General features: G+C 34.6%; 2 protein-coding genes across 2 annotated transcripts; both read right to left on the bottom strand.

Annotated features, from left to right (window-relative positions):
- Positions 1–836: 836 nt before the first annotated feature.
- On the bottom strand, positions 837–1,898 carry LOC128564480 (olfactory receptor 51G2-like). The gene has a single exon (XM_053559945.1). The coding sequence runs from the start codon at positions 1,896–1,898 to the stop codon at positions 837–839; it is 1,062 nt and encodes a 353-aa protein (XP_053415920.1).
- An 11,908-nt stretch (positions 1,899–13,806) lies between these two features.
- On the bottom strand, positions 13,807–14,799 carry LOC128564479 (olfactory receptor 51G2-like). The gene has a single exon (XM_053559944.1). It carries the CDS (start codon positions 14,797–14,799, stop codon positions 13,807–13,809), a length of 993 nt encoding a protein of 330 aa, XP_053415919.1.
- Positions 14,800–15,160: the final 361 nt, after the last annotated feature.

Raw genomic sequence — 15,160 nt, 5'->3', positions numbered from 1 at the left:
CAACTAAGATATTGTTGTGTTTACTGTCGAGTACTGGCCTGAGAGAGGAATGTCTCACAACCTGGTGAAAGTGGGGAGGGTTGACCTGAGCAGAAATGGTGGGAAATTGAGAAATACAAAGCCAGAAAAACAGGGAGAGGGATACAAAAAAGACAGGACCCGAAGCTAGGCTGGCGCCAAAAGGGCTGATGCAGCTGATGACTGCAGCCAGCCCCTGAACTGTGGAAACAGCTTTATTTATACAGTACCTTAACAAGACTTCATAAATCTTAGCACATGGGGTAGAGAACAACCATAAAGAAGAAAAACTGTGCTTGCTGATAACAAGGAAAGTATGCATGGTCTATGTGATTTCTGACAGGTGAAAATAATGTTATTAAGGGAGGAGAAGTGGTTGAGGGTCACTCCCTGAGCATTACCCAGGCTGTAGGGGCCCTGCCGGCCACAATCTGCTCCCTACAGTATACATATAATTCATTTAAGTATTCAGGTAACAAATGGGCAGTTATTGAACTTCAATGGTGAGTGAATGTGATATAAAGTCCAATTAAGGATTTGTCCTTTAGAAAGCAGAACATAGCACAAGCTGTTTCATACAGAAAATACTGAGATGAAAAGATCATTGGTCATCTCAGCTGAAAAGGTATTATAAAAAGAAAATATATGTAAAAATTTAAACAATAGTTCTAGCTGAAAGAATAAACTACAGCTGTGCATTTTGAAAAAAGGTATAATGTACTAGGACCTTCTGTCTCCATAGCTGCATAGAAATAGACATGGAACACCATTTCAGATGGACAAGTTGGTCTGTTAGTGTTATATCCATTTGCCAATATTTACCTTATAAATGTTATTTGGGATACTTCTGGTCTTTTTTTGTTAAAGAGTTTCAGAATTTTCTCTCGGATCTGCTTGGTTTTCACCACATACACAATGGGGTTCATTACGGGAGGAATGAGGAAATGCATGTTGGCTATGGTCACATAGACTTGGGAAGGAAGCCTTGGGCCAAAGCGGTGCAGCATCGACAGGCAGATCATGGGTGTGAAGAAGATGATCACAGCGAAGATGTGGGAGATGCAGGTGTTGAGGGCCTTGAGACGGCCACCCTGGGAAGCAATGCTCAGTACAGTTTTGAGAATCAGCACATAAGAAAGAATAATGAGGAGAAAATCAAGTCCCATAGTAGAGAGCAACACAAACAGCCCGAAGATGCTATTGACCCTAGTGTTGGAACAGGACAGCTTTAAGATGTCAGGATGCAGACAGTAGGAGTGAGAAAGTACATTGGAGTGACAGAAGCACAGTCTCCCCAAGAGAACTGGGAGGGGTACCTGTACAGTTAAGGTTCGTAAGACAATAGCTACACCTATTCTGGCAATCACACTATTGGTGAGGATGGAAGAATAGTGCAATGGATGAGAAATGGCCACATAGCGGTCAAAGGCCATTGCCAGTATGATGGCTGACTCAAAATCCTGAAAGGTGTGTATAAAGAACATTTGTGTGAAGCAAGCAGAAGAGGACAGCTCTCGAGCATCCAGCCAGAAGATCCTCAGCATTGTGGGGAAGGTGAAGAGGGACAGCCCCAGGTCAGAGGCAGCTAGCATGGCCAGGAAGAGGTACATGGGCACATGGAGGGTCTGCTCCCTCCAGATAACTGTCAGGATGGTCACGTTACCCACCAAGGTAATGAAGAACATGGCACAGAAGGGTATGGAGATCCAGATGTGTGCAGCCTCCAGGCCAGGAATGCCTGTCACCAGGAAGGTGGAGAAGGAATTGGTGTTGTTGACAGGAAGCTCGATGCTGGGGTTGCATGCCTGTCCTAGAATGAAATGCATTTTCTTAGACACAGTTGATAAAAATGTGACTTGAGCATTTAATTGACGAGTCATCATACCTTTTTTTTAAACTGTCAATGATATATTTGCCTCACATAAAATTCAATGCTATTTCCCAGCATAAAGCACCTGATCCTTTAAACTAGAAAACAAGACCTTCTTTCTTGATCAAATTGCCTTAGAAGTTGTAGCTTATGGAAGTAAAAATAGAAAAAAAATTAAAACCTTGATATTTAATTTATCTAAGTCATTTAATTGATATTAAGGTATTTTCAAATAAAATATCTAGACTAAATTGTGCATTTTGAATACATTTAAAAAATTGTTCAATTCATACTTGTTATTGTTATTACAGTTGTAGATCATGATCAGAGTATTTCTTATTGCTTAGACAATAACAATACCCAGTAGATGGTCCTACTCAAAATGTAGTTCATGGACATATTTTAATATGGTATGCATTCTACGTAAGTATAGCAATTGAAAATAAGCTTATAGAAACTTTATATCATCCCAGAAATGTGCGTTAAAATCATCCCTGTGTTTATATTCTAGTATAAATCATTACTAACATATACTAGTATGTGTAACATATACTAGTATACTAACATATACTAGTTAGTGTAACATATACTAGTATACTAACATACACTAGTTAGTGTAACATATACTAGTATACTAACATACACTAGTTAGTGTAACATATATGTTAGTATAAAATATTCTAGTATAATCATTACTAACAGAATATACACTGGTTGTGTATATTCTAATATAAATCATTACTAACCTCATGAAAACATTTCTTTTAAACTAATCCTGACTATGTATAAGATCAAATGCTATTTTCTAATATATATTTGAGCTCAAACTAGAAAATAATATCTTTTCTATTGAACAAATTCTCCAAATGTTATCTAATTCAAAGGAAAAAAAAAATCTTATTTATTTATTTTTTTTTTAGACAGAGTCTCACTATGTAGCCCTTGGTAGAGGGCTGTGGCATCACAGCTCCCAGCAGCCTCGAACTCTTGGGCTTAAGCGATTCTCTCGCCTCAGCCACCAAAGTAGCTGGGACGACAAGCACCCTCCACCAAGCCCGATTATTTTTTATTGCAGTTGTCATGGTTGTTTTATCTGGCCCAGGCTGGATTCAAACCCACCAGGCTTGGTATATGTGGCTGGCACCATTTTTAATTTTTTCAAGTTATGAAATGGACATAGTGATATTTTAAACTGCCAAATTTGAAATAAATCAATTTAGGTGAAATCCTCAATAAATAGTGTTGATTTACAATCTATATTGTAGTAGCAGTGTTACATTATTCTATAAATTACTTTCTGCCTTGGTCAAAAATTATGTTAAACCAATTAGACTGTGTGATACTAGTTATTCAAAGCATATTTTGATCTGTTTCTTTTTTTTCTATAAAGAGATTAGTACGGAAATTGAAAATAATCATTTAGAAGGTTTTATATAAGTTTGATATAATAATTATGTTCCTTTGCCTTATTAAGATGTCTGACTCTGTCTTTAAATGCAATTTTATTATTTTACAACAATTAAAGTTTAGTTATAATTTATGCAACATTTACAAAATGGTTTGTAATTCATTGGGATTGTTTTGAAGTGGAACTTTACCATCAAATAACTTAAGAAACATTACATTACATGACAACTCAATGCTGAACACAAACATACATTTTTCTTAAATTACATAATTGGACAATAAAAGAATATTTCTATATAATTAATATACAAAAGTCATGATTTCAAATTGTTTAATAGTTTTTAAAATATTGTATAGGCTCTTTGTAATTCTACAGAAATAATTTTAAAAAATTTTTTTTCAAGGCATAGTCTCACTCTGGCATCCTGAGTAGAGTGCTACGGCATCATATCTCACAGCAACCTCAAGTTCTAATGGCTTCTGTGATCATCTTGCCTCTGTTTTTCTATTTTTAGAGATGGGGTCTTGCTATTGCTCAGACTGGTCTGGAACTCTTGAGTTCAAGCAATCCAACTGCCTTGACCTCCAAGAGTACTACAGGCATGAGCTACTGTGCCCAGGCTCAGGGATTATTTTTAAAATTTTTAAATAAGAATATAAAAAGATTTTTTGTAGTGACTGTATAATTATTGTAGTAAGCAGTCCATTTCTAATCATAAAATAGAAAAACATTATACAATGGCTACTTTATGAAATTGATTCAGTAATGGTCATTTGCTCTTACTTTACTCAATGAAGTAGTTGATAAATACTGTTGGCCATGTTCCTGACTCCAGAATAGGTTTTAAGAATATAGCAAAGATTAAAGCTAGCATACTTAACTACTTTAATTATAGATGAGAAACATCTGGCAAGTATCTAACTATGATCTTCAATATGTCAGAGAACTGGCCACCTTTATAATCTAATTTACTATAATCTGTTTATCTTGGACAAAATATATGTGAACACCCATGAACCTCCTTACTACAGACTTCAAAACTCACATATTCTTACCCTAAACACACATTATGTATATACTCCTCACATCATATGCAATCATCCTCTCAGACAATAAACTTTAAAATATTTGCATATATTAATCACCCCAATTTCTCCCTTATCTTCATTCGCTAATGTCCTTGCTGTTATTTTTTGTTGACCTGTGTGGAGATAGGCATGTCAAAATCGTGCCTGGAACCATATGCACTCTAGCAGTGGGAGCCTATGTCATTTCCCAATTAAGATGTCCCTTGAATCCAGTTTTTGATTAAGGAAAAGTCTAAGAGAAAACAATTATAATAAAAGACTTTTCCTCCAACTCTCACCCTGCTCACTTTGCTATCAAGTATAAGGAATATAAGAATCCTGCCTATTGCTTTCACCTGTCATTTAGAATAACATTCAATTTGTCAAAACCACAGTCTGGATCAATTTAGATTAGACTTAGGGAAATGACAAAAATGATTAACTTATATTCTTCATATTATATGGAAAAAAACACAAGAATGAGAGACAGACAACTTTGGCTAGCTCCAAAATCTCTATGGGCATTTTCCCCTTTAACTGCCAACTTTGCTGGGTCAGTGAGGTGGAAGGGATCTGGAAAACTCACTTTTTATTTTATGAGAGCACACTCTGCCTTGTCTAATTTTTGTGCTACTTGGTGTTAAGTGTTTTCAGTGGAGTTTTTTCTTAATTCCTTTTCTATCCATAGGTTCTTGGCATTTTAAAATCTATACTTGTTCCCAGGGCATGTTCATGTTCAAGGGATGAGGTTGAATCTCAAAGCCAGCCTTACTGTAGGCATAAATAGCACTCTACATTTCTAGGTTAGGAATACTCTTCTATGTGCTTCAGTACCATTGTCCAAAAATCTCATGCTTTTGAAAAAATAAAGAATGATTTCACAGAGAGAAACATTTCCCAGATGACTGGGATCCTCGTACGCGGACAATTCCATGCTTTGACATTGAATTTTATGTCACAATGGCAATAGCAGTTGAGAGTTTCTTTACTTACTAATTTATCCAAATTTTCTTTGATCTTTATATTTCCAAACTGAATTCAGGTAATATTTTCTTTTTAAAAATTATTTTTGCTCACCTAATAGCTCAAGGTAGCTTAATTTCTGAAGTCCTGCAAGGAAAGATTTCTCTTCCATATTCAAGATCACATATGCCTGTGACCAGATTTAAGTTACTTTATTGCTTGTACAGACCTCCCTTAAGAATACAAATCCCCTGAGATCCCCTTTCCTCCTGATCTGAGAGCTATTATTAATGTTTTGTATTATACTTCTAAGAATACAACAAAAATGATACAAATTCTGTGTACTTCTGTATAAATTAAGTTGAAAATAAAACCACTTTCATTATAGAGTTTCACATGGTAGATATCAATTAAGTGTTGGTGTCAATTTAATTCTACTGCAAGTCATTTTTAAAATGATTTATGTAGATTTTAGGGTCATTTACATTTTCAGCGATATATTTTGGGAAGTCTGGAAAGTTTATTTCATCAAAGGTTCCTTACTGAACTCTTTAAAATCACTTTAATTCCTATGTTTCAGACATGTAATACTATTCAGTAAGTGTAGAGATTTCCTTAGTGTCCAGAAATTATCAACTATGAATATATCTGCTTTCCTGCCATTATTCTTTATCCATGCCTATACACTTACCCTACACAAACATATAAATGGGAATGGACCTTTTTTTTTTTATTAAGTCACATACACATAGATCATGAATACATTTATGCATATGTGGGGTACAATGTTGTTTTTGTTTTTTAATACAATTTGACATGCTTTCATCAAACTAATTAATATAGCTTTCTCCTCGTTTACTTGGTTATTGTGTTAAGACATTTATGTTCTACACTTGATAGATTTAACTTGTACCCTTGCAATATGCTCCATAGGTGTGGTCCCATCGTTTACCCTCCCTCCATCGAACCTCCCCTCACCCCTCCCTTCCCACTCCATTTCTCTCTTTCATCCTGGGCTATAGTTGTGTTCTGTCTTTCATAAGAAAGTGTGAGTAGGGTGGCGCCTGTGGCTGAAAGGAGTAGGGCGCCAGCCCGTATGCTGGAGGTGGTGGGTTCAAACTCAGCCCCGGCCAAAAGCTACAAAAAAAAAAAAAAAAGAAAGAAAGAAAGAAAGAAAAGAAAGTGTGAGTTGGTTTCAAAGAAGTACTGAGTACATTGGATACATTTTCCTCCATTCTTGAGATACTTTACTCAGGAGAATATGTTCTAGATCCCTTCATTTAAACATAAAGGAGGTAAAGGCTTTGTCTTTTTTTAAGGCTGTATAGTATTCCATGGTATACATATACCACAATTTATTAATCCATTCTTGGATTAATGGGCACTCGGCCTTCTTCCATGACTTGGCTATTATGAAATGAGTTGCAATAAATGATCTGGTGCAAATATCTTTTTTGCAAAGTGATTTTTGGTCTTTTGGATATAATCCTAGTAGAGGAATTGTAGGATCCAATGGCAGATCAATTTTTAGATCCCTGAGTGTTCTCCAAACTTATTTCCAAAAGGAACATATTAGCTTGCATTCTCACCAGCAGTAGAAGAGTGTTCCCTTTTCTCCACATCCATGCCAACATCTGTAGTTTTGGGATTTTGTTATGTAGGCTACTCTTCCTGGAGTTAGATGGTATCTCAAAGTGGTTTTGATTTGAATTTCTCTGATCATTAAGGATGATGAGCATTTTTTCATGTGTCTGTAGACCGTGCAACTGTCTTTGAAGAAGCTTCTGTTCAGGTCTCTTGCCCATAGTGAAATGGGATCACTCTTTTTTGACATGGAATTTTGAGATACAAGAAGAATATGACATTTAGGAATTTATAATCATAAAATCAAGGAGATTTACACTATTGGTTAAAATTCATTGAAACTAAAATTCTTATAAAATTAAATACAGGTACACAAAAAGTACAAGTAGAATGGGCAAAATGCGAATGAGTAGATACATGTGAATCTAAAGTGATCACAATTCAATTTTCAATACAAATTAAAGTAGCAAAACATGATTGTACTCTTAAAACAGAGTTGAGATAGGTAAAAAGTAATATTTCTGCTTACTTCTTTAACATATATCACTGACTTTATCACAACACAAATGCAAACTAGTTTCTTTTTAATTAACTAATAAAAATTGAATGTATTGGCCAGGTGCAGTGGCTAACTGCCTATAATCCTAGCACTGTGGAAGGCCAAGGCAGGTGGACTGATTGAGCTCAGGAGTGTGAGACCAGCTTGCACAGAATGAGACCCTGGCTTTATTAAAAACAGAAAAACTAGCTAGACATTGTGGCAGGCACTTGTAGTCCCAGCTACTCTGGAGGTGGAGGCAAGAGGATTGCTCAAGTCCAAGAGTTTGAGGTTGCTGTAAGCTATGTTACCATGGCATTCTACCCAGGGCACAGAGTGAGACTCTGTCTCAAAAATAATGTGAATGTATTTATGATACAGAACATGATATCCTAATATATAAACACACACACATATTTATTTATGTTCTGAAATGACTAAATCAAGATAAATAACATACACATTACTTCATTTTTTTGTGGTGAGAACACTGAAACTCTCAGCAACTTTCATATGTAACAGATATGAACTGTAGTTACTACGAAGTACAATAAAGCTCTTGAATTTATTCTTCTCTGACCATTTTGTACCCTTTGGCCAACATCTTCTCAACCTCCCCATGCTCCATCTCTGGTAATTACTATTTAACTTTCTGCTGCTATTATTTCAACTTTTAAAGGTTCTACATATAAGTACAATTTTGCAGTGTTATTCTTTCTGTTCTTGGCTTAACTTTTGTATATATACCATATTTTCTTTTCCCTTAATCTGTTGATAGACAAAGAGTTAATTTCTTATCTAGGGTATTGTAAGTAATGGTGCAGTGAGTGCAAAAGTGCTTATATCTGTTTTGTAAACTGATTTTAGTACTTCTGAATATATATCCAGAAGTGGGCCTGCTGGATCACACGGTAGCTCTATTTTTAATTTTTGAGGATCCTCTATAATATTTCCCATATGGCTGTATTAATTTACATTTTTATCAACTATGTGCCTGCATTGCCTTTCTCCAGAGCACCTTCAGTACTTGTTATCTTTCGTCTTTGTGATAACAGCTCTTCTAACAGGTGTGAGTTCATATCTCATTGTGATTTTAATTTGTATTTTCCTGATAATCAGTAATATTGAGCATTTTTTTCATACACCTGTTAGCAATCTGCATGTCTTCATTAGAGAAAGATTTGTTCAGGGATGTTGCATATCTTTAATAGAGTTATTTGTTTGTACTATTGGGTTGTCTGAGTTTCTTAAATATTTTGTATTTTAGCCCTTTTATCAGAATCCACGGTTTGCAAATATTTTCTCCCACTCCCTAAATCTCTTCATTCTGTTGATTATTTTTCTATGAAAAAGCTTTTAGTTTGATGTAATCTCATTTGTTCATGTTTTTGCTATTGTTTCCTATGTTTTTTTGTTTTTTTTGCAGTTTTTGGCCAGGGCTGGGTTTGAACCCGCCACCTCCGGCATATGGGGCCAGCGCCCTACTCCTTTGAGCCACAGGCACAGCCCTGTTTCCTGTGGTTTTAGGTTATCTCAAACAACAATAAACCTTATTCAGAGAATTTCCTCATGTTTTCTTCCAGCAGTTTTACTGTTTCAGTTCTTATGTTTAAGTCTTAAACTGTTGGTGTAAGTGATGTTGATTTTTGTATACAGTATGAAATGAGAGTCTAATTTAATTCTTATGCATGGGTATATCCAGTTTCCCAACATTATTATTTAAGAGAATGTGCTTTCGCCATTTCGTTTTCTAAATTTGTCAAAAATCAACTCAATTGTCTTTGTAAATGTGTGGATTTATTTCAGGACTTTATTCTATTACATTGGTCTATATGTCTGCTTTTTATGTAAATACAATTTTTGTTTTTTTTCTGAGCCAGTCTCATTATATCACCTCACTAGAGTGCTATGGCTTCACAGCTCACAGCAACCTCAAACTTGTGGGCTTAAGTGATTCTCTGGCCTCAGCCTCCCAAGTAGCTGGGACTACAGGCACCTGCCCCAACATCCGGCTATTTTTTTTGGGGTTTTTGTTGTATTTGTTCATTGTTGTTTGGTAGGCCAGGGCCAGGTTTGAACTGCCAACCCCGGTGTATGTGGCTGGCACCCTAGCTGCTGAGTACCAAGCCTACCATGTTATTTTGATTATTAAAGCTTCAGAGTATCTTTTGAAACAGGTAATGTGATACTCAAAACTTTTGCTTTCACTATTTGAGTTTTATTTTGCTTTCAAATGTATTTTAGATTTTTTTCCCTATTTCTATGACAAAATGACTAGTGAATTATGATTGGACTTGTACTTAATCTTCAGATTAGTGAATAGTTTTGACATTTGGACAGTATTAATTCTTCTAATTTCTGAACATAGTCAATATTTCTATTTGTTTTTATGTTCTTAAATTTAAATATATTTTCATTAATGTTTCTGGTTTTCAGTGTACAGATCTTTCATCTCCTAAGTTAAATTTATTCCTTAAGCATTTGTGAGTGTGTGTCCCACTCACAAATGCAATTTTTTTCTTCATTTATTTTTCAGATGGCTTGTTGTTAGTTTATAGAAACAGTAATACTGATTTTTATATGTTGATTTTGTATCATAAAGTTGAATAAGTTTTTTTTAGTAATTCTAACAGTTTTGTGTGAGGGAGGGATTCTTTCGAGACTCTATATAAAATTATTCTGTTTGCTAAAGGAGAAAATATCACTTCTTCCTTTCCAAACTGGATGTTCTTTATTTCTTTCTCTTGTGTAATTGCTTTGGCTATAACTTCCAATATAATGTTGAATAAACAAAATAGCTCTTTTATCTTTGGAGAAACTAATATAAAGGTAAATTAACTTACTAACCTCAAATAAGATTCTTTGTTTTGATAGATAATTAGAATTGAATGATCATTTTGGTTCCAATAGTATATTTCTTCTTCTTCCAATTCAATACATTGTAAAATAACATCAAGTTATAACTTGTATATATTCTAATTGGGATTGGTAAATTAGTTTTCCCTGAAACAATAAATATGTTTCAATGGAGAAGAGTCAGTTACAAGAACATTTGAATTCACATGTGTTTAGGCCAACTGCCACATTGAGTTCTTCCCTCCCTGAAGCATTCTATATTCATTTGATAACAATACTAAGGAAATATGAAGCCACTAGTTTATATACAATAAGTATTTGAGACAAAAACAAATTTTCATTTTTATTAAGCTATTTTCCTTTCTGCTGTCGAGTGGTAGGAGTTTCTTATACTATATTTTGAATTTGTATGTTATTTTATATATATAGGATTTATAATTCTTTTTCTACCCTGTTAGATGCCTTTTCCATCTGTTTATTTTTTCTTTTTTTCATCTGTTATGTGAAGCTCTTTTGTTTAATGTGGTCCTTTTTTTTTTTTTTTTTGATCTATTTTTGGCTTTTTGCTTCTGCTTTTGGTATCTCATTCAAGAAATCATTACCAAGACCAAAGGCAAGGACTTAGTAGACCCTGCTTTTGTAAGCTGAATTTGTAAATGGAATCTTATTTTCCCAGTGTCCTTTTCCAGATTTTAGGAAATATTACTGAATATTCTCATTTTCATTGCAATATTGTTATTTGTGAAGGTTCAATTAAAGTTTACTCTTTTTTAAACCATGACAAAATTGGACATATTGGTTCTGGAACAACCTCCTTGCTTGAAATGTCTTATCTGAGATGATTTTCATTTATTCAGATATCAAAAGAAGCTTTTAAGAAACCGAAGGTGTCTTTAGATAAACTATACACACAGAGCCATCATGGCAAAACTGACTTGGTTCTTGGTTTACAGGATTTCCAGATAATCGCATTAAGTAAGGAAAGTCAGATTCTCAAAGGGCTGAGATCTTGAGCTGTTTAGGGGACTTTAAGAAAAGAGGAATTAGCCCAAATGTATATATTGTACACATGAAGTCAGGTGGCAAGTTTTCAGCTTGTTTTCCTAGGCTAAAGATAGCAAATTAAAAAAGGCTTTAAATAGTTCAAGCTGAGATTCCATATGACAACTGCGACAAATCAAATGTAAAAGATCTTCGTGATAAATTAATAATTTTGCTACAACTATATAATTTATCATGCAACATCTGATAAGATGTATGATTAAGATAATTTTGAAATTATTTTTGATTAAAAAAAGCAAAACTATATGAAAATATTTTGTGTATTGAAAACAATACATTGTCTATAGCATATTTTTTCCAGATTATCACCTTGTAGCTCTATTCATGGCCTTAAGCTATTTTACAACTGTATTTTTGTAAATTATGGATAACTCATAGATTCACATTTATGTATTTTCCTGGAGAGTTTAATTGTCTTTCTGTAAAAAACATGTTATGTCTTTATTTCTAATGCCTTTCAATATTTTTATTCCATATAAATTAGTGCTGTTTGACATTACCTTTAAAGAGATTCCCTTTGAACATCTTACTATTTGCCTCATATATGAATCCACTAAAAACTTCAATTTTTACATTTCATGAAATCATTATTTTATCATTTTCTACATATCAACTCTTAACCATTGTTTATTGTGGTTCTTCTAAATATTTTGTGTGGCATTTAATATAATATATTGATAAATTGTTAAGATGATGATATTATTGTGGAAAAAGTTACCACTGACAAAAATAGTGATGGGAATTATTACAACCATGATCAATTTGATAAAAATTTAGTAAATAAAAATTCTGCCCATATTTTTAGCCAAAGCTTTTACTTATCTGTTATCTAAAATATAATATAAGCCAAGAAATGCTTTTTTGTTTTGTTTTCCCATTTTAGGTAAAGATATTTGACTTTTTATCCTGAAATATAATAAATGGATGGATAATATGTATTGCCAATTGATAGTGGAGGAAGATTCTTTCTTTTTTTTTTTTTTGAGACAGACTCTCACTATGTCACCCTTGGAAGAGTACGTGGCATCATAGCTCACATCAACCTGAAAATCTTGGGCTTAACTGATTTTCTTGCCTCAGCCTCACAAGTAGCTGGGACTACAGGTGTCCACCAAAACCCCCAGCTACTTTTTTTAAAATTATAATTGTCATTGTTGTTTAGCAGGCCTGGGTAGGCTTGAACCCGCCAGCCCTGCTGTATGTGACTATAACTACTGAGCTATGGGTGCCAAACCAGGAAGATTTTTTTTTTTAATATTCTCAAGTTTTCTTGAGGAGGACATTACTGAGAAATAGAAAGCAGAATGGTTACGATATAAATACAAGTCAATGACAGAGAAGATGATAGGTTATCTGTGGCACAGAGGAAATCAAATCAAAGGAGGGTGAAGAGTGTTTATATTCTATGATAATATATGAGTATGGATCATTATTTGAATAATACAATTATTTTCTGAAACAGCAGTATATCATTATATTATAGACACACAAATGCATCTTTGTCTTTAAAGTGGCACACGCTCTACAAGCAACTTTGAAAATTTGAAGTAAAAAGTAACTTTGAATCTAATTATATCATAAATATCGTAATATCATAAATACTAATGATTTATCAAAGGGTATAAGTGAGGCATAAAAGGATAATTTCTGTCTTGATGTTAAAAGAAGTCAGTTTTGGATTGAATAATTGAAGCGTCTTCATTAATTTTTTATGGCTGGATATCCTGACAATTGCAAAGTGTATGAGCTCCCCTCAAGTGCAGGTCAAAGATCCACTACTACTAATATCACTCAATAAGAGATGACTCAGACTACAAAACAATTATTTGAATTTATTAGCACTTTAGAGAACACTTTTCTATTCTCAGAGTTGTGCGTTAATTTCATCTTTCCTACTTATTAAGTTATTCTCATCAGAATTAACCACCTCAACTCCTTTATACCTAACTGGAGTAGGAATATCCTAACCTCCTGGTAACCTAATGCAACTAACAAAATTACTTAATTATGTCTCAAACTCGTTTAACATTCAGAATAATGAAAATTCAAGAAAGAGGGACTTGCATGTGTAGAAAATCTCAGCCTAAATGCTGACATATTTACTGGGACTGTAAATTATTTATTGTGATGAATAAACATGGGACAACATATAGTGGTGGAAAAAAAGATATGTCCTTTAGACAACTGATGAATCACACAAAACATACAAACAACTTTGAAAATTTGAGGTAAAAATAATTGTCAATATGGAAAGTAATGTTGTTATAAATTAATACTAATAAATCATTAAAGTCTATAAATAAAACAAAATTGCACAGTTGGAGAAAATATGATATATTAGGGCATTTTATTTCTTTGTCATTGACAAAAGTTATTTTAGATGGAAGAGTGACCAATCACCATTATGTTAGTTTCTCAAGGTTTAGGTTATAAATGCCACTTAGGACTTTTCAGTTCCTTTTTTGATGAAGAGTCTTAGGATTTTGTCTCTTATCTGCTTGGTTTTTACCACATACACCATGGGATTCATCACAGGAGGAATGAGAAAATGCATGTTGGCCAAAAGTACATAGAGGTTTGGGGGAAACTTTCGGCCAAAGCGATAAAGTATAGAAAGGCAGATCATGGGTGTGAAAAAGAGAACCACAGCACAGAGGTGGGAAATACAGGTGTTAAGAGCCTTGAGGCGGCCACCATATGAAGCAATGCTCAGTACAGTTTTCAGAATCAATAAATAAGAAAAGAGAATGAGAAGAAAATCAAGTCCCATATTGGAAAGCACCATAAAGAGTCCAAAGATGCTATTGACCCTAGTGTTAGAACAGGAGAGCTTTAAGATGTCGGGATGCAGACAGTAGGAATGAGAAAGTACATTGGATGGACAGAAGCACAGTCTCCTCAGGAGAATGGGGAGGGGCACCTGGGCGATCATGGCTCGCACAACAATGGCCAAGCCTATTCTGGTGATCACACTATGCGTCAGGATAGAAGAATAGTGCAATGGACGAGAAATGGCCACATAGCGGTCAAAGGCCATTGCCAGTATGATGGCTGACTCAAAATCCTGAAAGGTGTGTATAAAGAACATTTGTGTGAAGCAAGCAGAAGAGGTCAGCTCTCGAGCATCCAGCCAGAAGATCCTCAGCATTGTGGGGAAGGTGAAGAGGGACAGCCCCAGGTCAGAGACAGCTAGCATGGCCAGGAAAAGGTACATGGGCACATGGAGGGTCTGCTCCCTCCAGATAACTGTCAGGATGGTCACATTACCCACCAAGGTAATGAAGAACATGGCACAGAAGGGTATGGAGATCCAGATGTGCGCAGCCTCCAGCCCAGGAATGCCTGTCACCAGGAAGGTGGAGGAGAAGGAATTGCTGCTGTTGACAGGAGGAAACGTGCCAGGGCTGCATTCTTTTCCTAGAACAAATTGCATTTTGTTCGACACAGATGATAAAATTTGACTTGGGCATTTAATTGACTAGTCATCATACCTTTTTTAAAAACTGTCCATGATATTTATCTAACATGAGATCGAATGCTGTTTCCCAGCATAAAGCATCTGATCCTTTAGACTAGAAAACCAGACCTTCTGTCTTTATCAGAGTCATTAAAACTGTGATTTATAGAAGTAAAATTTTGAAAAATTCAAATCTTTATATTCAATTTACCTAAGTCATTTAATCGTTAGAAGGATATTTTCAAATGAAAAATCTGTAATTGTGGTAAATACAGTAGTAGATCATGACCAATGTCTTTCTTAGTGCAGTGGCCTATAACAAAACCTATTAGATTAT

Source organism: Nycticebus coucang, chromosome 14 (genome assembly GCF_027406575.1).
Source record: "Nycticebus coucang isolate mNycCou1 chromosome 14, mNycCou1.pri, whole genome shotgun sequence".
NCBI classification, from domain to species: Eukaryota; Metazoa; Chordata; class Mammalia; order Primates; family Lorisidae; genus Nycticebus; species Nycticebus coucang.
This window is presented reverse-complemented; position numbering and strand designations above follow the sequence as displayed.

What these genes read in the sequence shown, in the direction of transcription:
- LOC128564480 (XM_053559945.1), bottom strand. Translation starts at nt 1,898, where the DNA reads ATGACTCGTCAATTAAATGCTCAAGTCACATTTTTATCAACTGTGTCT.
- LOC128564479 (XM_053559944.1), bottom strand. Translation starts at nt 14,799, where the DNA reads ATGCAATTTGTTCTAGGAAAAGAATGCAGCCCTGGCACGTTTCCTCCT.